Consider the following 23,064-nt stretch of genomic DNA (forward strand, 5'->3'; position numbering starts at 1 on the left):
GATCGGAAGCCTTTCAGCAGATCCGAAACCATAGACTGCCGTCCCATAACCAGCCATTCCCGTCGCGGATCGTAAACAGGTGGCTGCAAAACGGCAGCCAAATGGGTAATAATAATAACCGCGGAGGCTCATCATAGAGGAGGATCTCCTCTTCGTAATCGCTGATCACCGTCGTCTTCTCGCAGGAGGCTTCTTTCGCCTCCGCCGTTCGAAAGCGTCATTATCTCCGCGCGCGACCGTCTCCCGGCGATCGTTTCGAAACGAATTAACCCTTTGCGCTCGAAGCGATCTTAATTAGAAAATCTGAAATAAATTTTTCCAGTATTTCCATTTTATACAAGAAAATTTATTCTATACGTATAATATTGAGTTTCGCGACTCGTGTAATAGTTACAGTTTCAACCAAATTTTTCAATTATCTATAAAATAACGATTTCTGTAAAAATGATTTTTGAACAACAATTTCAATGGCGCCGCAGAGTCGCCACTCGAGCGCAAAGGGTTAACTCGTCGAATCGCGTACAAAGCCTTTTCGATGCACGCTAAATCATGCGGGACATTTTTAAACCCACCTCGCAGTATCGAAATAGCTGCACTTTTACTCTGTTCATTTATGAACCCACGTGACACGGCAAGACTATTTAAGTTTCCTTCTATAACAACGAAAATCAATTACTATTTCTTTATGCTATCACATCCTTTCAATAAAAATATACTAATTCTGTTCCATTGTAAACGCGATGATATGTTTGTGCCGCACGGGTCTCTTTATTTCCTAAAAGTCTGTGCTTCAAAGAGTTAAATGCCGACGGACGTATGGTTGTAGGGTCGTAAAGCCGAACGAGAGGCATATTGTCGCAATGCTCGCGGTGCTCGTCGGTGGACAATCTCGTTCAAAATTCGTCTGGAGGAGCGCTCGGAGTTGTTTCTCGGGACCGAGAGATCGCGGATAATCTTCCCAGCGTCTTTGTCGCGTTCCCAGCGTAATGATATTCCACTTTGTTAACGACGGGCACGGACTCGGTAGCCATGATCCGTTTCCACGCACCGGTGCGCGCGCGCCAGTCATCGTCACGCTGGAAATCCAAGAACACGTCCGACCCGAGGATGATGATCCCCTGGCACTCTAGCGTCTATCCGACGTCTTTTTTCTCCCCCCTCCCCACCCTCTCCCTCTCTTTTGCCCTCTTGCTCTCTCTTTCTTGTTCTCTGTAGCGTGCTCTCTCTTTCTTGTTCTCTCTAGCGTGCTCTCTCTTTCTTGTTCTCTCTTTCTTGTTTTCTCTAGCGTGCTCTCTCTTCCTTGTTCTCTCTAGCGTGCTCTCTCTAGCAGGCTATCTCTAGCGCGCTCTCTCTCTCGCGCGATTTTCTTCGTTCTTTTTCTTCTTTTTCTCACTCTTTCGTTTGCTCTCTCTTTCCCTTGTGAGCTCTTTCTTGCTCTTTCTTTTTTTTTCATTCTTTCACTCTATCACTCTCTCGTTCTCTCTTTTTCACCCCCTTGCTCTCTCTCTCTCTTACTATCTTTCTCACTCTCGTGCCATTTATTTCCATCTCTCTCAGTGTCCTACTCTCCCTTTCCCACTCTCATGCTCTCTCTTTCTCTCTTCCCCCCTCTCCTGCTCTCTGTCTTTTTCTCTATTTCTCTGTGTCTTTTTCTCTCTATTTATTTTTTATTTTATTACTTATTTTTTAATTTTTCTCTATTTCTCTGTGTCTTTTTCTCTCTATTTATTTTCTATTTTGTTATCTATTTTTTTATTTTTCTCTATTTCTCTGTGTCTTCCTCTCTTTTTCTCTATATTTCTCTTTCTATTTCTCTCTGTTTCTCGCTGTATTTCTCTGTCTTTTTCTCTCTATTTCTCCGTGTCGTTTTCTTTCCGTCTCTAGCTCACTCCCTCACTCTCCCGCTCTCTCTTCCTCTCCCTTCCTCTCACTTCGTCTCTCTTTCTCGTCTCGAGAACGATCGCGGTTGCGACACGCGCCCGGCCACGCTCGATGGATCATCTAGGATTTCGGATTTAATTGTCGGACTTAATCGGGTGTCCCGTGACACCGGCGACGGCCTCCGGAGGACGTTCGATGATCACGAATCGCGGCGGTGGCTTTTATTAACACTTTCGGCCAGTCGTCGTCGTCGTCGTCGTCGTCGTCGTTTTTATTGACGATCGTGACCGGTAGCAAGACTTCTTTTTTTTCTTTTTCGTCACGCCGAATATACATATATTCTCCGATGACAGAGAGTTGGACATTACTCGGATCGGTTCGAGTAATTATTTACCCGAGAGATAATTGCTCGAATGTATTCCTTTTAGCCGAACATTTTAGTCGGATAATTTCGTCGTAAATTATTTCGTACATTAGCGTAATTCTTAGGTCGTTGCGAATTGGTCTATTTTTTCGTTTGATTTTTTAGTGAAATTGTTTGATTTGTTTGGGCAATTTTTTGTTCGTTGTGAATTGTTCTATTTTTTAGCAATTCTTTATTAGTTGTGAATTTTTCTATTTATTGAAATAATTTTTTATTCGTTATAAATTGTTCTCTCTATTTATTAGTATAATTCGTTATAAATCATATCATTTATTGATTCATATAATTCTTTATTCATTAGAAAATGTTCTATCTATTTGTTCACAAAATTCTTCAAAATTCTTCGTCCATACAATTCTTAAAATTAATATCCAGAGACTGAATCAATAATCTATAATAACATAAATATATAATATATAAAAAAATATAATATATAAATATAAAATATATATAAAATCTCATTCTATATAATATCCCTATTATCCAAATAAATCTTGCTTCAATTAAATATTAACTCCACAATGTCAAAAAAAATATTACGGAACCAATTTGCATCCAGACAAATTTCTACTTCATTAATTATTTATCCATAGAATTGTCCATAAAGTTCGGATAAATTTCTTCTCGATTCAATAATTTTTTCAACAGCTTCGACCCGACGTCAACTAATTTCCGTCGATTTGCCCGACGAAAAAGTAAAAGAATAAAATTTAGAAAGAAATAGAAAAAGAGGCAAGTGATAAACTACACCTGGCAAAAAAAAAACCTGTTGCATCCGAGGAGCCACCTGTCCTTATCTCCGCACGGTCGATAAACCCCAGAAAAATCTGGAATAGAAGGCCGACACCGAACGGATCGGGGCGACACGTTACGCTTCTGCGTTCGATTTGCTATTCAAATTTCATTCACGGCGCCGCGACTTCCTTTCGTAACAACATATTTTTCAGCGTTTTACCGTGAATAACTTAACCGTATACACACCTTAACCGACGCACACCCGAGATCGGGCCGGACTTTCGATCGCGGCAGTCCTTGAAAAAAAATGACTCGATACAAAAACCCGGCGGCCGGATAAGAAAAAAATCGGCGATAGACGCACCCAGCTAATAAATTCATAACCGCGCGAACCCGTGATGCAGCTCGAACGTTGATTAATCAATTCTCCATTAGCGTCGTCGGCCGATTCCTAGATTATCCTCGTTCCCATAGAAATTTCTTACGTCGCTGCAGTCGTCGTCTTCGCGAAGCCCCCTCTGAACGATGCGCCGCCGCTTTTCGATCGGCTGAAGAGCGTCCGCACACGCTAGTTGTTTTTAATTTATGTCGATTGCGCAACGTACTCGCGATGTAATTTGCCAGCGCGAATGCAACGCGATCGGTTAACTAGCAGTTTATCGTTTAGAGTGGTCTGCGGACGTTGGAAGATTATGGCAAAAATGAGCAGGCATGGTTTAACCCTTAACACTCGAGTAGAGAGAGACTCTATGTTATTATTTTTATTATAATCGTTAGGTATAAAATAATTTATAGACCGTTGAATGTTAAATTTAAGAAATTGTTAACAGTTTTATTTATCAACTTTGTCAATTGTGACTGTGTTTTAATAATTTTGACATAAGCTACAGTACTCGAGTGAAAATTGACTCTGTATATTATTATTGTTAAAATTATTTTAATTACAATTGTTAGGTCTACAATAATTTTTAGACTGTTGAATGTTAAATTTAAGAAATTGTTAACAGTTTTATTTATCAACTTTATCAATTCTAACTGTTTTAATAATTTTGACATAACCCATAGTACTCGAGTGAAAATTGACTCTGTATATTATTATTGTAAAAAATTATTTTTATTATAATCGTTGGGTATAAAATAATTTATAGACCGTTGAATGTTAAATTTAAGAAATTGTTAACAGTTTTATTTATCAACTGCATCAATTGTAACTGTGTTTTAATAATTTTGACATAAGCTATAGTACTCGAGTGAAAATCGACTCTGTATATTATTATTATAAAAATTATTTTAATTATAATTGTTAGGTCCGAGATCATTCCTAGATCGTTGAATATGCTATCTGGCACTATCGCAATTATTGCGAGAAATAGCAATTTATAGCGGCGCCTCAGAATCGCCACTCGAGGTCAAAGGGTTAAAGTCACAATTCACCAATTGCCAAGCGACCGAAAATCGAGATCGCGTTGCGAAACGCTCGGCGCCGGTTTCGGTTGCGCGATCGCCGCTCCCGGGTCCTTTCTAGGCCCAGGATCCAGCCCGCTAGAAAGGACTCCGAACCTTTCATCCACGGAGGAGCCCACCACGGCCGGGTCCACTCTTGACCCTGGCTTGGGCCCGGCAGTGACCCGCGTCCGCGTCCAGATCGAGCGATACGTCGAATCAATTAAAGCGAGTCACGGAGGCGATCGCCGGCATCCGTGGAATGCCTGACCTTTGGCAACCGTCGTCGACTCTCGCCTTTCCCGGCGTCGTCGTCGTCGTCGCCGTCGCCGCGGAAAGCTCTCGTTTCTAAACCGATCAAGGTCCGGCGACCGGGCAAGGCTAACGCGCGCGCCCGGCCGAATCGGAATTGGAGCACGATGATCCGCGCGATTCTCGCGAGGACTCGAGGGGAGACCGGCCGAGCGGAACGCCGTCCGATCCGATGAATCGCGGCATTGTTGCGGTAGGCCGATCCATAGTCCGACGTCCTTTAACCCTTTGCAGACGGAGCCATTTTAACTGGAAATATAAAATATTAGGTTGTCCCACAAGTTTCTTTCGCGCTACGATATGAGTGACTCTAAGCGGCTGTATTGCTTGTTAATAAATATTATTTTGGAACGTGATATAATAATTTAAGTAATTATAATAATTTCAGTAACCTCAGAGTCACCACTCGAGTGCAAAGGGATAAATTAATTCCCCATAGTAACCAAAACTGTAACGCCTTGCGATATAGATTAGAATCACGATGTCCCCCCAGAGGAGACATCGAAAAGGGTTAAGAAATGTAATTCCAACAAATCTAAATCTATCTTTCCAACAATAGCGATGCTTTCCAACGATGCATCGTTGTTCGGTTACTGAGAGGGTTAAGATGTGTCCCCCGCGTGTCTCGGCAACAGGGAAGAAAAATCGAGCGCCGCCGCTGATCCTTGAACCCTCGCCGGTAAGAATATAAATCGGGCGTCGCTCGTTTCCGGCGACGTCCGATCGCAATCTCCCGTTTCGTATCGGTTCCGAGCGCCCCTGGCTTTTAATCAGCGTCCCATTTAGGGCGAGCGGGCGCATGGCTCGGTTAATGTCAGATCGCAATCTGACGCCCGGCGCACTCTTTTATTTGAGTTTGTTAATCGCGATCGTTCGCGAAATTCCGGTGGCTCTCGTTCGGCCGCGCCAATTCTTCACGAGAATCCGACGTAACCGCGTGCGATACGAGGATAACGATACGAGGATACACGGTGCCTGGGATCAAGACGACGACGACGACGATGATTGCGTTATTATTAATTGGAGCAAGTTTTTACCTCACTGTTTCGTTAATGTACCGGCGAACACGGCGAATATATATCGGGACTCGACGAGTAAAACGCTTTTTAATTGTGATCCTGCCGGCGGCGTCCTCGGGCCTCGCCGCCGCTCGAGATATACATATATATACCGTCTCGGGCACGGAGAGATTGTTTATATTGCTAATGAAGTTTTTATGCGTGTCTTAATTAGCGAAGTGCGCCCGCGAAGAATTGGGATGCAAGTGGGTCAGGATGATTGCGCAATCGCGGCCGGTCGGTCGCGACCGTCTTGTTTCAGGGTTCCGTTTTCGGTTTAGACTGCGCTCGATCACGTCGACGCCATTTCAGTTTGTTTAGCGTCTGTTCGACGGATTTGTTAGGCTGCGACTCTGGTGTGCGTGAAGGCTGATTTTTCTAGGGAAAGGGAGGCCTTTACTGTGGACTAAGTAATAGTGATAAAAATTGTAAAATTTTCTATAAAGTAATAATAATCATAATAAATAATAATTTATAGGAAAATTGAGTAGCTGTACTTTAACAAGGTGTAAAGATTAAAGAAACTCTGTAATGTCAATCTGTTATCTTTAATTTATTAAAGAAGCTCTGAAATGTCAATCTATCATTTTTAATTCATTAAAATAATTAAAGAAAGAATGAATCTTGCAATCGAACGGGGCAATTTTTATTTCGCATAAAAATCCATATTCTACTAATTATTTACTTAAAAAAATGCCTCGTCAATTGCTTTAAAAATGCGCATCTAGGTCAAAGACGTCGTAAACATTCTTTCTAGAATAAACAATTATCCAGTACTATAAATAAAATAATAATAATTACTCCTCCGATTCCTGAAACATTATCGCTGCAATTTCTCCTGCTCCTTTTCTCCAAGCATTAAGATTTATTAAAATCCATTCAGATTGATCAAAATCCATTAAAATTCGTTAAAATTCATCGAAATTTATTACAATGTAAAATTGATTAAAATATCGAATCGATTAATGAGATTGTGGAATCGTTCTTGTGATTGCAGATCAGAATACCGTTGAACTTCTCGGTGCGGCCGAGGGACGTGACGGTCAAGATCAAGAAGAAGCACCTGTCCTGTGGGGTGAAGGGTCGCAAGCCGATCATCGACGGTGAACTGCCGCACGAAGTCAAAGTGGTGGAGTCCACCTGGGTGATCGAGGACGGCAAACGGTTGCTGATCATCCTGGAAAAGGTAGGCGAAACGAAACATCGATCGGACGTTTTCGCGAATCTCGGCGCGAACTTCGATCGAGATGATGATGAAGCGAAGGAGGGGATAGCTAGTCCACGGCGCGTAGATCGCTAATCCGCGGGGTATAGATTGCTATGCCACGGGGTATAGATCAATAGTCCACGACGCATAGATTGCTAGTCCACGGCGTATAGATCTCTAGTCCGCGGCGCGTAGATCGCTAATCCGCGGGGTATAGATTGCTATGCCACGGGGTATAGATCAATAGTTCACGACGCATAGATTGCTAGTCCACGGCGTATAGATCCCTAGTCCACGGCGCGTAGATCCCTAGTCCGCGGCATAAAAATCGCGGTCAATTCCAAGGCTGAACCCGGCCCTGAACGATCATCGCAAACCTTCATCTCAAACGATCATCCTGACCAATAATGATAATCACGCGGCGTCTGCCGAAGGTCTAGCCTCCGATTCCTCTCCCGCTAACGAGCCTCTGTTCGTTTACACTTTAATCGACGGCGTTCGTTTGCGATCCATTGTCGATCTCTCTCCCGATAATCCGTCGCCGATTTCACGGCTGCGCCGCGGTCATTTCACGGTTAATCAATCCCGCGGCCTGTCGAATCGCGGCGCTCGCCTTTCACCGATCGGAGACCCGGCTAGATCTCATCGGTGTTCCACGGGTTTCGTAAAACGATCGCCGCCCAAGTTTCATTAGCCCGAGGAAGATCTGTTCTGCGCTGCGATCGAACTAAGCATCCGCCCCGACTTTCTTTCCAGGTAAACCAGATGCAGTGGTGGGCGCACGTGGTGACCACCGATCCGGAAATCAGCACAAAGAAAGTGAACCCGGAGCCGAGCACGCTCTCCGATCTCGACGGTGAGACCAGAGGCCTGGTGGAGAAGATGATGTACGACCAGAGACAGAAGCAGCTCGGCCTGCCGACCTCCGACGAGCAGAAGAAGCAGGACATCATTAAAAAGTACGAACGATGGCGGCCGTAGGACCTGGCTCACGGATCCGAGTTGGCTCGACGCGGCCGGATAACGATCCGAAGCTAGCGATCCTAGCTTGGTCTTAGTCTGACCTTAGGGTCAGATCTGATCCTAGTCTGATCCTAGTTTAATCCTAGCTTGATCCAAGCTTGACCCTAACCTTTTCCTAGCTTCATCCTAGCTTGATCTTAACTTGATCTGAGTCTGATCCTAACTTGATCTGAATTTCATGCTATTCTGATCCTAACTTGATCCTAGTCTGATCCTAATTTGATCCTAGCTTGATCCAAGTCTGATCCTAGCTTGGCCCAAGTCTGGTCCTAACTTGGTCCTAGTTTGATCCTAGTTTGATCCTCGTCTAATCCTAGTTTAATCCTCATCTAATCCTAGCTTGGTCCTAGCTTAACCCTAGCTTGAACCTCCTTTGATCCTAGCTTTATCCTAGCTTGATCCTACCTTTATTCTATTCTGACCCTAACTTGACCCTATCTTGATCCAAAACTGATCCACGTTTCTTCTTCGACCATTTCACAGATTCATGGAGCAGCATCCGGAGATGGACTTCTCGAAGTGCAAGTTCAACTGAGCCGGCGCCGGTCGAGGAATCGGCGACTCGTCGCTGTCGGCCGGTGTCAAACGATCGCGCTGCCGACCTGGAGGCCGACCTCCGTGCCTGTGCCAGCCGGGTCGAACCCCGTACTTCGTTGGATCGTCGCCACCAGTTCACGCGACCACTCGCTGCTAATTTCTCCGCGCCTTTCTTTCTCTCTTTCTTTCCTTTCTTTCCTTTCTTTCTTTCTTTTTCTACGTGTACCAGTCGCAGCGAGAAAGATGGCGCCGCGGCCAGCCGTTGAACGGCCACCGACCTCCATCCTCTTCGCCCATCCCATCTCAAGGTTGCCCGAGGAAGACAGAGGAAACACATTCACGTTCCATTTTGCGATTTACGCTGGCTAGCTTTTATTTCAACGGTCCGCAGTTTATCTTTTGTTTCGCGCAACGATCCGAGGCGATCGCGCTGATCGCGATCGTAGAATGGCACCTGATCGCTCGATAGACAAGATTATGTTTATTCGATTTATATTTCGGCGTCGAATTAGTGTAAAAATTTATGTAAAAATCGGTTTCAAAAATTGGTGTAAAAATCCATGTAAATTGAAAGGTAAAATTAAGGGAGACGATTATTCATCCCTTGCGGCTTGTCTTCGTAATCATTGACAAGATTATATTACAATCGGTGATTATAAGACCAAGCCACGAGCTTCGAATAATCATGCCAAGTTTCCCCGAGTTGTTCATTCGTCGTCTACGAGCCAACAGGCAATTGGAGACAATTTTCTGTACGCGTTAAAATGGCGCTTTCACTGTTTGAAACAGCGCCGGGTGCCATTCTATGGTCGAGGCGTCGCGAGCGCTCGACCAGAGTGTTCCTACGATTAATTATCACACGGTAAGGCTACGGTGATTGTTCCTTAATAAACTACGACCAGCTCGTCCCGAACGAACGAAGCCGAAGGTAATCGATCGAAGCCGAAGGCACGTAGAACAGTGTCCCCATTGTTCGTCAATCGAAGTCGTTCGACTCCTTCATCACACGGCTGATCCAGCGCACGTAATTCGACAGCCTCGCGTAGATCCCGAACTTGCCGCGTTTCCCGCAGCCCTCGCCGAAGCTGGTGATGCCGAATATGGTCCACGGATGGTCGGGCTTCCTCGGGTCGCGGCACAGAAGCGGGCCGCCGCTGTCGCCCGCGCACGAGTCCATCTTGCCGCGGCGATAACCGGCGCAGAACATGTTGTCGGTGATCCTGTAGTCGACGTAGACGTCGCGGCAGACCTCGGACGAGACGATCGGTATCTGCGAAAATCAGCGTAAATAATCATCAGTAAAAAAATCGCGCTTTACCGCGCGGAACTAGCCGCGATCTTGCGATCGAATCGCCGGAAGCTAATTAGAGTCTATTGTTCGGTAACGTCGAGACGGGATCGCGAGGATCGCGCAGGAAATTGAATAAATCATTTTCGTTGTTGACTGGGAATGTGTCTAATGTTATTCCTCGTCCACGAAGATTCTCGGGTAGACTGCGGATTTCTTATGCGAGATAAAAATGCGTCCGCGTGAATCGAGAGGAACATGTCTTTCCTTCTTTCTTTCTTCATCTCTTCGATAATTTTGCTAAGTTCGAATATAATATATCGGTTTTCCTAAAGTCTGTTCATTCCTCTTGGGTTTCGCCTACCGATTATCGTTGCGAACGCACCGAATGCACAAATACATTGTCTGATCGAACCAAACCCGGCGAACCGCGGGTTATCGTGTCGCAGACTGCGGATGTTTATGCAAATTTTTTCAAATAAAGATTACGTTAAATTCCATTCGACTTGGCGGCGTGCTGATTTATTCGACCACGTTCACCGCGAGTGCATAAAGGTCCACAGTCTAGAGGATCGAAGAAACGATGCAATTTTCTTTCTCCGAAATCCCCTCCTCTCTCAAGGGATCACCACCACTTTGCCACAAGTTTCGCACACGCTTTCGAGGACGTTCGCGGAAGACCGAGAGATTCGAATAGGATTCAACCCCTTGCACTGCGACTCCCCTTTTGCGTTCCGTTGATCAGTACTTATTTGTTCTTAATACTTGATAGAACCGGATAATTTTTATTGTATTTTCTTTATTTGCTTTCTGGAGTTTGATAACAGAAGAATTCAATTTGATTTCCATTTATAAGAAATTAATACGTTAAGTGCCACGTCTGTCACCGATGACTGACAGCGTAAAATACGATACAAAACTAAAGAAATTTACATTTAAGTTGTTACCTAAAATTTATTTAAGGTCCACCTAATTTTTATCTAATAATGGATCCTATTATTAATGTATTTTCTCAGAAAATTGTAATGGATTTATTTTATTAATCATTTCCTTATATAATCGCGTGGCATTCAACATGTCAATAATTTATAAATTTGTTAGATCATGCGTGGAATCTTTGTCTCGAATCTGGCTCGTTATTAATAATAATAATAATTAATAATAATAGTGCAAGGGGTTGTTAATTCGCCGAGGGAAGTTAATCGGTCTTCGAGTCTCCATCTCGCCAGCAGCGAGCGAAAGAGGTACCTGGGCCTCGTGGAGGACGTCGGTACCGAAGTCGTCGGTGACTCGCGACTTTCCCCAGCCGATGATGGTGCACAGCTGATTGGCGGGCAGAGGTTGGTTAGGCGCTGGCAGACAGGCGATCCCCCTCGACGGTGACGCGGCCAGCGAGAATGGTAGGCGCAGCATCGCTATGTCATTGTCCACGGTGTCGGCGTCGTACTCGGGATGCACCTTCACCGAGTCCACCTGAACCGAACACAATAGACGCGGCGACGTTAGACGCGGCCAACCTCTCTGACTAACCCCTTCGCAGAACTTCTCCTTCGAACGTTTCATCGAACTTGTTCGAGCTTCTCCGACAGAAGCGAGCTTTGCGGAAGACGATCATTGTAGCGTCGAATGAAACATGTTACAATCGTCCGAAGCAACCTCGAATAAAGAAGACAATAGACGCGTCAGCTTCGTCACGTCGAAGAAAACCGTCGCAACGGTACAGTAATTCGCGCTTCGATTCTCGCGCGACTGGTTTGCAATAAATTGTCAGAGATTGCAACGCGCTTCGATTAAACCCGCTTCTTGTTCAGACAATATGGCCAACCGCGGACGAAGCTGGTCGCCGCGACGGGATTTCGAAGAATGGACCATGTTCACCGAGGGGTTAAAAGGTGAAGCCGTCTTCGCGAAGATAAATACCCTTAGCTCGAGCTCGGAGCCTTCCTTGACAGTCAAGTCGTGCTCGCCGATGCGGACGTAGAGACGTTTCCTGATGCAGTGGGCCGCGGTCAGCACCCATCTGGGCGAGATCAGCGTGCCGCCGCAAAAGGCCTCCTAGAGAAAGGTCCTCTCGCTCAGAAATGTCAAACCGTTGAGCGATCATTTTTTTCGGCGAAAAGACTCACGTGAAATCTGTTCAGCACTGCCACTTGCCAGGGCCAATTTCCGCGGATCGACGGCCTTCCGCCGATGATCCTCGTGAAATACGATAATCGGGAGTTCTTCTGGGTGCTCGCGATGCCGCATCGCCACGCGTTGGGATTCTTCTCCGGGATGAAGCTGTCCACCGTGTTCGGATTCAGCTCGAACTCGTCCAACACCATGTCTGCGAATGTATTTTAACGAGATCATGAATCAGGAGATTGTCTCGTGGATTGAATGATTTAGGGGAACACGTTATTCACCGTCGCTGTCCTCTTCTTGCTTGCCGCGGATCTTCCGGTGGATCCATCTTTGGCAGAAGCTACCCTCCACGTAGCAGTAGGCGCTCTGCCTTATCACGTCGCGGCCACAGTTGCCGGGCTTCTTGCACCACCTTTCAGCAATTAATGAAACAATTACTAAACAGTTTTGCTTACTTAACTTTTTTAAATCTAAGCTTCGTCGGTATAAAAATTGTCGCGATGCCTCGGAGTCGCAACTCGAGCGGAAAGGGGTTGACGTCTGCGTACCTATAGCGTTGCGTGGTGCACAGCCTCGTACACGGCGACCATTTGCTCCACTTCCCGTAGTGGCCCACGGACTTGTCCTTCACGTCCTTGCCTCGTCTCTCCCCTTGCCTCGGCTCCGCCTCTTTCTTAGGTAGCTGGAATCGTTGTAATAATTTATAGACGAACAAACAAAGAAATCGCGCGGCCTCGCAGCTTGCGACACAAACATACATTTGACGCGTTCTAACACATATTAATCTAAGATAGAATTAACGATACGATTATATAACGAAATAAAATATTTTAACAATTATAAAAACCGTGGTTTGCCTGTTCCACTTCGACATGGTTTTTACTTTGGATTTATGTTTATTTTAGATTGTTTAAAATTAAACAGCTCACCTGTACAACGTGGAATTTCTCCTTTCGACGATGGCCGCGTCTCTGACGCTGCTTGCACCGCCTCCATCTTGCTTTCCTGTTGTGGCGACAGGTGCGCTCCTCCTTTAACAAACCCATCGATTATTTTAAAAATCCATCGATTATTTTAGAAACCCATCAACCATTTTCCAATTACAAAAATCAGCTATTAATCTTATTATAAATATTAATTAACGCTTCGACACGCACCCTGTGCAACGTGGTCCCGCACTTCTTCTTCAACCGACACCTGCGCACGCGGTTCTGCGTGCAATGGCGGTCGCAGACCGACCACTCGCTCCAGTTCGTGAAGAACGTCGATCTCGTGGATCCTGGAAAATTTAATTGAAAGAGGGAAGAGGATCAGGTTTATATTTAGAATCGAATTCGGAGAGTAGCTTCGACAATGTACCCACTGTTGTTCGGCAGCTCGACGACGGTGTCCACGTCGGGTACACGCACCCAGCTGGACCTATTGTTCCCGTTGGTCACGAGCGTCCAGTTCTCGCTCTAAAATTAGCAGAAACGCAGTCGCAATTAATCATCGGAGAACGTGACGGGAAATATGGTATATTCGCGGCTAATTCGTCGAAAACGAGGAATCATTGTTATGGTTGCGAAATGATCGGCGACGACGGAGCGTTTTGACGCGGTGCGACGTTGCTCCGTCGACCGTTCGTCGTAAAAACGACCTGAGATTAACGACGTAATGGCCGCGTGCCGCGGATTCCAATTGAACGCGATTAACCCCTTGCGACGAACGTGGCGAACAACAAATATGGCTGCCAATCATTTTTGATTTTCTCTGCGAGTGCCCGAAATTTACAAAAATTTAATAATCATGGTAAGTTTACAATATCGAATTTCTATGTTTTTACTATTGAATATCTGCTTACAATGTGCAGATAAAGTAACATAAACCTATTTATGATTTATTACTTATTTTACTATTTATTATTTAAAATAAACAAAAATTTGAATCCCCTGTCATCGAAATCTGGATATGAAGGGAAAAGAAAGAACAATCGTGACACTCTAGAATCATCTCGTTGCATCGAGGAAACAATTAAGAACGAAATCGCCGTAATCGACGCAGCCTTGAGAGACGTAACAGCGCAAAGGGTTAAGACGGTTTTCGTAATTCTGGCTGCGACCGCCTATTAGCTGGCGATGGCCTGTCGCGCGATTGGATAAGTGAGGTGACGCCAACACGCGGGAATCTCTTTCACCTTCGGGCCTAATCTCGCGGACCTTCGGAGGAGATAACAGATTTCGTGATAAACGAAGGAACCAGTTGCAAACTAGTAGCTACCAGCGGAGCAGAATGAATTATCAAGCGATTTACATTGTATTTCAATTATTTTATTTGTATCATAACACTTTATCGACCTATAGGGTTAATTTAAATATAAATAAATTATTATCTATCTCGAAGATAAAGGAGCTAATTTTATATAATTTTTTAAGTTTTATTTTAATTATAAATATAAAATTGGGTGTGAAAAATAAATCGATATCCAGTTTTTTAGAAATGAATTTAATTCATATATTAGGTTTATTAAGTAATTAATTGCTATAATTAATACTCAGAATAATTATTAAAATCCTGCATAATAATGAAGACCAGACCTGATAAAAAAAAAAGTTCAATTACAACACAACTTCTACCCCTTTTTAACATAAATTCCTTCCCTTATCTACCACATATCCTATTTTACAATTATTTTGTATTTTATAATAATATTAAAGTTCAAATCCAAACCCTAGAAAAAGTTCCCACAATTCTAAAATGAGTTCTCCGATTTTAAATGAACCTCTTCCGCCATTTCAGTCCACGACGCTCGCTATTTCCGCGACGCGTACCTCGGACGTATCATCGGAACGCTTCTTGCATCATTGAAACATCGAAACACGGAATCAAATATATCGGTCGCGGTAGGGTGCCGTCCCAGCCCTCCGCCACCGTACAGTTTCCTCCGCCTAAAAAAGGCGCGCTCGCCAAACTAGCCCCGACGATAATTGCCCGCTCGACTCCGGGCAAGAAGAGTCGCCGCGGCGAACAATCGTTCGGTGCTTTCTTTACGCGGCGCAAAATCCGAGATACCGGTCGTTCCCGGGCGGACGGGGTCGCCGCACACGTGTCCGCGGCGGGTCTCCGCGCAAGAAACCGCCGTCGACAGGAATCCCCCGGGTCGAAATCGTAACCGGGTTCCTTACGGCGCTGGGCGACGACGGCATCGCGGCGCACGAAAAAACGTAGCGCGCAATTACCCCGTTCTTTAAGCAAAGAGTTAATAGAGGAGCCAGGGTATCGTGCGGCATTCTCCGTGGCTGTAACTTGGAGCACGGGACGCGCTAAACTCAATTTGCCGGCTCGTGAATGGCATCGCGCGACGCGACCGTTCCGGCGATCGCTAATCGCCCGGTTGCGCAATGTCAACGAGGGCCAGAGCGCGCGTGGCGACAACGAAATCCGATTCGCGAATTCTCTTTGACCCTTTGATAGCGCGCGCGTGCAACCTTGTTTGAGAGGTATATGATCGCGTGGATCGAATTGCGGACAGCTGATGGTGCGGATCGTTCCGTTAACCCTTTAATGCTGGGACGGTGTTTGGAGGACTTGTTGTGTCGTGTTGCAATAATTAATAATTGTTTTTTGTGTAATAATTGATTTTAGTAATTGTAGGGGAATCTCGTGATTTTTGTTAATTTATTTATTTAATAGCATTGTTTAAAGGTGAGGGTAAAAGGGTAAGTTAATAATATAAAATTAAGGTCGTGGCTTTAGGTTGGTAATATTATAGAATTAATATCATGGTGTTGGGTTAATAATATTATAAAATTAATGTCATGGTGTTAAATTAACAATATTGTAAAATTAATATCATGGTGTTAGCTTAATAGTATTATAAAATTAATGTCATGGTGTTACATTAATATTTTAAAATTAACGTCGTAACGTTAATGTTATTAAAATTATAACGTTACGTTCCAGTTAATTAGTAACATTAAATAACAAAACAATCGTTACATTTCCAGTATATTAAAATCGATAAATCTCATAGAAAATCAAAATTGTCTAAATCAATAATCAGAAGCAAAAGTTAGGTTACCCGATGTCCTTTCAAAATCTATTTAATATTCTCTCAAACATCATTAACTCTTTCGCTCGACATCGTTATTCGAAGGGGTGACAATAGTCTATCGAAAGTGGAACTGGCACAGATCACACCCTGCTCTCAAACAACCCACGTACCCCCATTAAGCTAGACAATGGTGGACTCGGAAACCCGCGACGGCGTTACCTCATCGAGGTCGGGCCGCTTGAGAAACCCAACACCGAACGGACAATGATAATGGTAAGTAAGCGAGCCGCGGCGGGATGGTCCAGCGGAAACAGAACACGCGATTGTCTTCAGCGATCGCGTGGACGGAGAAAATGATCGGGCCGTGCGCTGTGCGCGCGCGAGGAGAGACGAGAGGCTACTTCGTAACGCGTATCTCGAAACACTGTGCTCGCCATTTCGGGAGCGATTTAATCTCGTTGTTTGCATTCGACGCGTAACCGATCCCTCATGGATACTGATTAGCGCTTCGATCAACGGATCTCGCGCGTCGGCTACCACGCTAAACGAATCATCCTTGGCGCGTTCCGCGAACACGCGGCGGGACCAGCTAATTTTCTCGGTGAATAATTCGTGCGGCGTTGGCGGATAAACACATCGGCCGATTCGTTTACGCTTTTTCGCGCGAGGCCTTAACGCGCCGTTACGACTGTTCGCGTTTAGTATCGCGTTTGATTGTGATAGATATTTATGCGATTAGCAGTGACTTTATTATTTAAAAAGAATATTTTCATTATTATTCTAGAATCAGGGATCAAATTTATATCGAAATTGAATCGGATTTTCCTTAACATAGATAGATATTTATTCGAATAGCAATGACGTTATTATTTAAAAAGAATATTTTTATTACTATTCTAGAATAAGGAATCAAAATTGAAATTTAATCGGATTTTCCTTAACATGTTTTCTGTATCCCTGCACATTTTTTAAAAACTGTATATTTTCTGTATATCTGTATATCTGTATATTACTTTCTGTACACTCGTATCCGTGGTTCTGTCACACAGATCGTCGTCATTTATTTCACTGGATACGCGGGTATCCTCGGAGGATCGTCCACGGTATCCTGGTACACGCGGCTCCAGCCCGTGTCCATCCCTCGGAATTACTTCCCTTTTACACGGCGCTGGGTTTTTGCCCCGGCCAACAAGGACATGCAAGACGCCGCGGGCTTCAGCCTAGTTTGGCCATGTCCGCCACGCTGAATACGAATTCCTCTTGTCTTCTACCTGTCTGGATCCCCTTGTTCGCCGCTCGGTGCCGCCTGGCCCCCCCCCCCTTTTTTCGACGCCGAACAGGGCGCGACAAATTGTGCCAACCGGGTCGCTTCCACATTTTGGCTTCAAATTTTTTCGTTATTGCTTTTGGATTATTATTGTCATTGTAGAAGTATTATTATTGTAGGAGCATTATTTTTATTATTGTAGGAGCATTATTATTATTATTGTAAGAGCATTACTATTATTATTGTAAGAGCATTATTATTATTATTATTTTAGGAGCATTACTATTATTATTTTAAGAGCATTATTATTATTATTATATTGTCGTGAGCAGGTTGACTATTGATAATTCTTAGCATCTTTTTTCTTTGATGATTTATTCGATGGTTATTTTTGTATGGTGTTACTGCTGCATTGTTGAATTTGTTTCTGGATTGGTTATGTCAATTGTTCCAGTGTTTTTGTATTGTTTTTGGTTTGGTTATGTCAATTGCTGCTGTATCGTCGCTTTTTCTTTGCTTGGTTATGTCAAGGGTATTTCAAGGTTATGTCAAGAATATTTGAAAGTTACGTCAAGGTTATGTCAAATTAATGTCTCTGTCATTGAATCATTTGGATTAATCAACAAAGCGACTCCACCAAACAAAAGCCTATCCACCTGACTCCTTACCCCACAAATAATACGCCACCAGACAAATCGCGTCACCAATGAAGACATAAACCTAGGGCGATCCAGAGTACACCTCTGATTTCTCGAACAATCAGAAAAGCATTCCTACGAACAACAAGCTAGCCAGAAGAAGCGTCCATCGACACACGGGGTCCGCAAAAATCCGGCAAAGAAGCGCGCGCTCCGGAAGATCGAGATTCGACGCGCGTCGAATCCTCTCTTGCGAGAGCTAACAAAGTAGCTGAACGATCGCGTCAGTCTTCCACCAAAGAAGAAGAAGAGGAAGAAGACGAAGAAGCATCAGCATCAGCATCAGCAGCCTCTGCAGGGAGGCATAAAGGCATCGATCGAGCGATGAAACCATTTTCGCCGCGACGCGATCTGACGTAGCGCGTCCCCGTCGACGAAGGGGAGGGGGACCGGCAAAAAGTCGGGGGCGGACGGACAGGGAAGGGGTTGGGGCCTGGTGAAAGAAAGAGAAAAAAACAGACAGAGAGACGGACAGGTAGCCCGGTGAACCACCGTGGCCGAAGAAGATGGATAAGGTTCGGAAGCAATGACATCGGTTTCGCCGGGCTCTGACGCCCCGGCTTATACCGTAGATGGTAGCGCGCCGCCGAGTGTCCAATGTCCGAAAATGGCCGGCGGATTTCTTCGACGGTGGGACTACCGCCGATTTAATACGGGCTGCCGCGTGCACGGCCGATGGAACGCGCTCGCTATGGCGAGATCGCGGTCTGATTTATATCCCCCCACGCCGCGGTCGCGCACGCATCCGAAGGCCAAGGTCCTCCCTACGGCTCCTGCGCGTCCACCTACTATGGTCAGGATGACGTCCGCGGTGCCCGCGGCGCGACGTCGCGTAAATCCTGCCCGCGTATGTCCCCGCTTCATGAGAATTCCGCGAACCGACTCGACGCCGACGACGTCGCCGCTCTCCGCGGCCTCCGCGCGGACGCGCAAAAAGCCGCGGGATGAAGACGGAGGCAAGAGCTTCGAAATCGACCGACGTCCGCGGCTCTGACACTTTCCTGAACGATAGGCCTGTCGCGGAGACGGAGGGATCTTTCGTGCGCGTTGATTGGAATTTTGCAGGGCCGGATGGCGCGCACCGAGGATCGGGAAGCGACGCCATATTGCTACCCTGAGGACCTCCTGGGAATCGTCGATGGTCCACTAGATTTAATACGTCAATTGTTGGTACATGTTTTTAATTAATTCTCTTAGGTCTTAGAATGATACATCGTTGTTGGCTACTCTTGCAAGAATATTGTTTTCTTAATATTTTTACTAAGTAACTATTTCATTCTTTTTTGTCCTTCCTTCTTAGGGTAATTCTCAGATTTTCTAAAATTCTTGCAATTTTTTTACGAAACTAGAAGGGTTAAAGTTTTCATTGTATTGTCATATAGGAATGTTCTTAGAACTGGCTCTTATGGTTGACATATGAGTTGTCAAGTGTTGTATACACATGTATACATATAGGGTGAATTGTACCAATTATTGCATTCTTGGATTTGAAATGTATGACTAAAGGAAAATATTGTCTATAATTCTTCTGTCTTATTTAACAATTTACAAAAATATAGACAAACTTAATATCGTCAAAATCCTTCCTAAAACACCGTAGCAATTTCGATGGTCGCCTCGCGAGGGCAAAGGGTTAATACCGTGGCTGTCAGGATACACAGAGCGACGATAAGTGGCAAATAGATTTCGTGCTCCCCGTTTAAAGACCAATGGTCTCTCTGGATCGTGACGACGCGGTCAGAGGAGAGCCAACCGGAAGGTCGTAGCCGCAACGATGTTCCGTGACGTTGCGCGGGATCTCTTTACGCTTATCTCGTTCGGGCGACGCGCGATTCAGCGGAACGTGTGGCAGGCCCCGTCGTCATGCAGCGCTCGTCTACTTCCGCGAACGCTCCGAGCGTTTTGCGAAAGAACGAGCGAGCGTGCGCGCGCGCGCGCCGGGTCCCCGAACGACGCCTTCGGATTTCGCGATCCGTCTGTGTCTCGCCTTGATATCTGCTCGTTTACACGCTGCTTGGCCCGTCTCTCACGTGCCCCGCGTGTACGCTCGTTAAGACGGGGTCCGCGAGCGACTTGTTTCACTCCGGACACGTAAATCGCGCGCCTGCTGGAATGCTGTTACTCACCGGTGGCTTTTTGAATACCCTTTTTTCTTGCCACACGGGAATTATATTTTCTTGGTGGACTTTATTTAGTTGCGTGGATTAATCCGTCATCGAAAAGGGATGAAGGATGATTAAATTAATTGAAGATGTTATTATTTTATTGTTAGTTGAGATTTGAAGAAGAGAAAATGGGGTGAGATTGCTGGAAGGTGTACATTAATGTATTGTGTTCTTGATGTAAATTTGATATAATCTAGATATAATTTTGACGTAATGTAGTATAGATGTCTATTTTAGCGTTTGATGTATGTTATTGTTTTTTAAATAACAAAATATTCTCTGCAAGCCCGGGGGAATATTTATTGAAATAAATTCATGAGTATAGATGTCTATTTTAGCGTTTGATGTATGTCATTGTTTTGTAATTAATTGATGTTTGAATAAGGGAAGAAAATGGCGACGATAACTTCGACATAATATATAGCATAGACGTCTAATTTAGAGCGCAAGATTTTCCGACCTAAAATGGACGTCTTTAAGACATCTCTACTGCATATCGAGTATTATACTATAGATTTTATAAATTTATAAGAAAAAGAAAGAAGATTAAAAACATCTCACAGAAAAATCAAGTTTACAGTCAATTTACTACACTATACTTTCACGATATAACCTTAATATAATACATCACAGACGTCCATTTTAGGGCGTACTATGTTCAGACATAAAATGGGCGTCTTTAAGCCATCCACTGCTTATTAAATATTATATCATGCATTTTCTACATTTACAAGAAAAACGCATCCTACAGAAATATCCAACATGAAATAATCGATCGATTTATTACGCTGCAATCTCTTAATCAATCATCGTTGACAGAAAAATCGCGCGCGATTATCGTCGAGATAAGCGTTTACGTAAATATCGCGACGTATCAGAGTGTTCGTTTTCCTCGGAAGCGTTATCCAAGGAATTTCGCGGAAACGGCGTTATTGCGTTAATCCGCTGCAATCATCGAATAAAGAACATGATCTATAAATATATATCTATCTATATATATCTCTATCTGTCGTTTAAGACGATTAATGCCGCGCTTCCTGTCTGGCGATCCTTCCTCGATCGAAAATAGCGGGGATCCTCGAATCGACGCTCGAATCAGCTTCCTTTATTTGCCGGATTAGAGGTGGTTTCGCAGCGGGCGCGCGGCATCCGGCAGATTTAAGACGACGAGAGCCGGCATAAGACGACGAGCTTCAAGCACCGTACGTCGCCTGTCCGTGGACCCGCGGATCCGCCTCGGCGTGTCACGCGTCGGAAGAACGTCGTGCCGGGACTCCCACGGAATTTATTGCGAGCTACGGTAGCGCGCGGTTGCTTGTTTATCGTGTCTCGGGTCTACTTCCCCGTCGACCTCTCTCTCTCTCTCTCTTTCTTTCTCTCTTTCCTTCATGCTACCGATCTCTCGCTCGCTCTCTTTCGCTCTGTATGCAATATCTTAATGCTGTGATGAGATCACCGCGTGATTTACCGTCTCCCTCGGGTCCGATGAGGAGCACACGACGCGATTGTCCGCCCACTTCAACGGAATCTAATGAAACGGTGCGGCGCGGCGCGGCCCGGTTCTCTCGCTCTCCTGTACTCGAAGCGTTTTGCGAAACCGTAGATATGAAACTCGATTCCGCGGCGCGAGGAGTGGCCGCTCCGCGGAAAAGACGACGCCGCGCGGTGGTCCGGATTAGCGTAAAATGTGACGTTTTACTAAAAAAAGGAACTTTCATGCATCGATCTGTATCGAATATATATAATACATATGGTGCATTGAAACGTATAGTACGTTACAATACGTTACAAGGAATTAAGTCCAGAGACGTTAAATTTAATAATTAAATGATAAGAAATATAAGACTACATTAATTTTATTACTGTTATTATTATTATTAGTATCGTTATTAGTATTGTAATTATAATTATAAATAAGTAGTCTTACATTTTTTATCATTTAATTATTGAATTTAACGCCTCTGGACCAAATTTCATAATTAAGAAAAGATACATTAATTCTATTACTGTTATAATTATTATTATTATCGTTATTAGTATTGCAATTATAATTGTAAGTATTTTTTCTTAATTATTCCTTAATCTGGCATTATTTCATTGATCGATCCAAGTTTAGCGTTTATACCTTTTGCGAATGAAGAGTTATGGGGGCTAATGGCACACCTTATCGCGACGCGTTCTTCGCCGAGATTAGGGTGGATCGCGTCGATCGAGGGCGGATCATTGAACGTCGCGGCGATTTTAGGGGAATCGGCGTCGAACAGCGTGGTACGGGATCGCGGTAAAAATAGGTTCGTTCCACGAGCAATGCCGCACCGTGAATATTTATTTTCCCGGCGCGGAACTTCGTCTCTCCGCTCCGTAGTTTCTTTACGGAATGCCTCTTTTCTGGCGAACGCTTTTAGCCGTTTCGGAAAACCTCGTAATCAGAAGATTGAAAATAGACCGCGGCGTGACGAGGTACCGTGGGATGGTTCACGAATCCAGGAGGTTGTAATTGTTGTATTACGCTCGCCTATAAATATTTGACGAGCTTCTCCGCGCCGAGATGAAAGCGAGCCGAGGGAGCTGCGCGGTGCTCGAAAAAAGCGCGCAGAGGTCTCGGTGAATATTGGCCGACTTTGAGCGACGATCACTAAGCGAGGAGTTATGGTAGGGCGACGATCTTTTTCTGATATTGAAGCTTGAAGTCTCTACTTTAAGATACGGTTGCCAGATTTTAGGTTAGGTGCATTTTTATCACTGTAAATATTTAAATTTGGAACCATGTTTTAGCATACTGGAAATTGCTTAGTTCGTATAAGGGCTACTTTAAAATACTGTAACTTTTCGAAAAAAAATCATTGCTGAGTCTCTCTTTTTTTATATT

The 23,064-nt window shown here is 44.5% G+C and overlaps 2 protein-coding genes across 2 annotated transcripts in view; one reads left to right on the forward strand and one right to left on the reverse strand.

Annotated features, from left to right (window-relative positions):
• Nudc (nuclear distribution C, dynein complex regulator) overlaps positions 1-8,824 on the forward strand; it is a 119,826-nt gene extending 111,002 nt beyond the window's left edge. Inside the window, exons 5-7 of the mRNA XM_078182058.1 lie at positions 6,851-7,039; positions 7,817-8,019; positions 8,567-8,824. Coding sequence (XP_078038184.1) covers positions 6,851-7,039; positions 7,817-8,019; positions 8,567-8,618 — 444 coding nt within the window. The 3' untranslated portion in view covers positions 8,619-8,824. The remainder of the gene's footprint in view (positions 1-6,850; positions 7,040-7,816; positions 8,020-8,566) is intronic.
• A 772-nt stretch (positions 8,825-9,596) lies between these two features.
• LOC144470657 (uncharacterized) overlaps positions 9,597-23,064 on the reverse strand; it is a 40,234-nt gene continuing 26,766 nt past the window's right edge. The window contains exons 3-11 of the mRNA XM_078182057.1: positions 13,396-13,489; positions 13,190-13,311; positions 12,962-13,063; positions 12,581-12,714; positions 12,314-12,444; positions 12,035-12,234; positions 11,829-11,963; positions 11,157-11,381; positions 9,597-9,890 (exon numbers count right to left, since the gene is read on the reverse strand). Of these exons, the coding sequence (XP_078038183.1) occupies positions 9,597-9,890; positions 11,157-11,381; positions 11,829-11,963; positions 12,035-12,234; positions 12,314-12,444; positions 12,581-12,714; positions 12,962-13,063; positions 13,190-13,311; positions 13,396-13,489 (1,437 nt within the window). The remainder of the gene's footprint in view (positions 9,891-11,156; positions 11,382-11,828; positions 11,964-12,034; positions 12,235-12,313; positions 12,445-12,580; positions 12,715-12,961; positions 13,064-13,189; positions 13,312-13,395; positions 13,490-23,064) is intronic.

Source organism: Augochlora pura, chromosome 6 (assembly GCF_028453695.1).
Source record: "Augochlora pura isolate Apur16 chromosome 6, APUR_v2.2.1, whole genome shotgun sequence".
NCBI lineage: Eukaryota > Metazoa > Arthropoda > Insecta > Hymenoptera > Halictidae > Augochlora > Augochlora pura.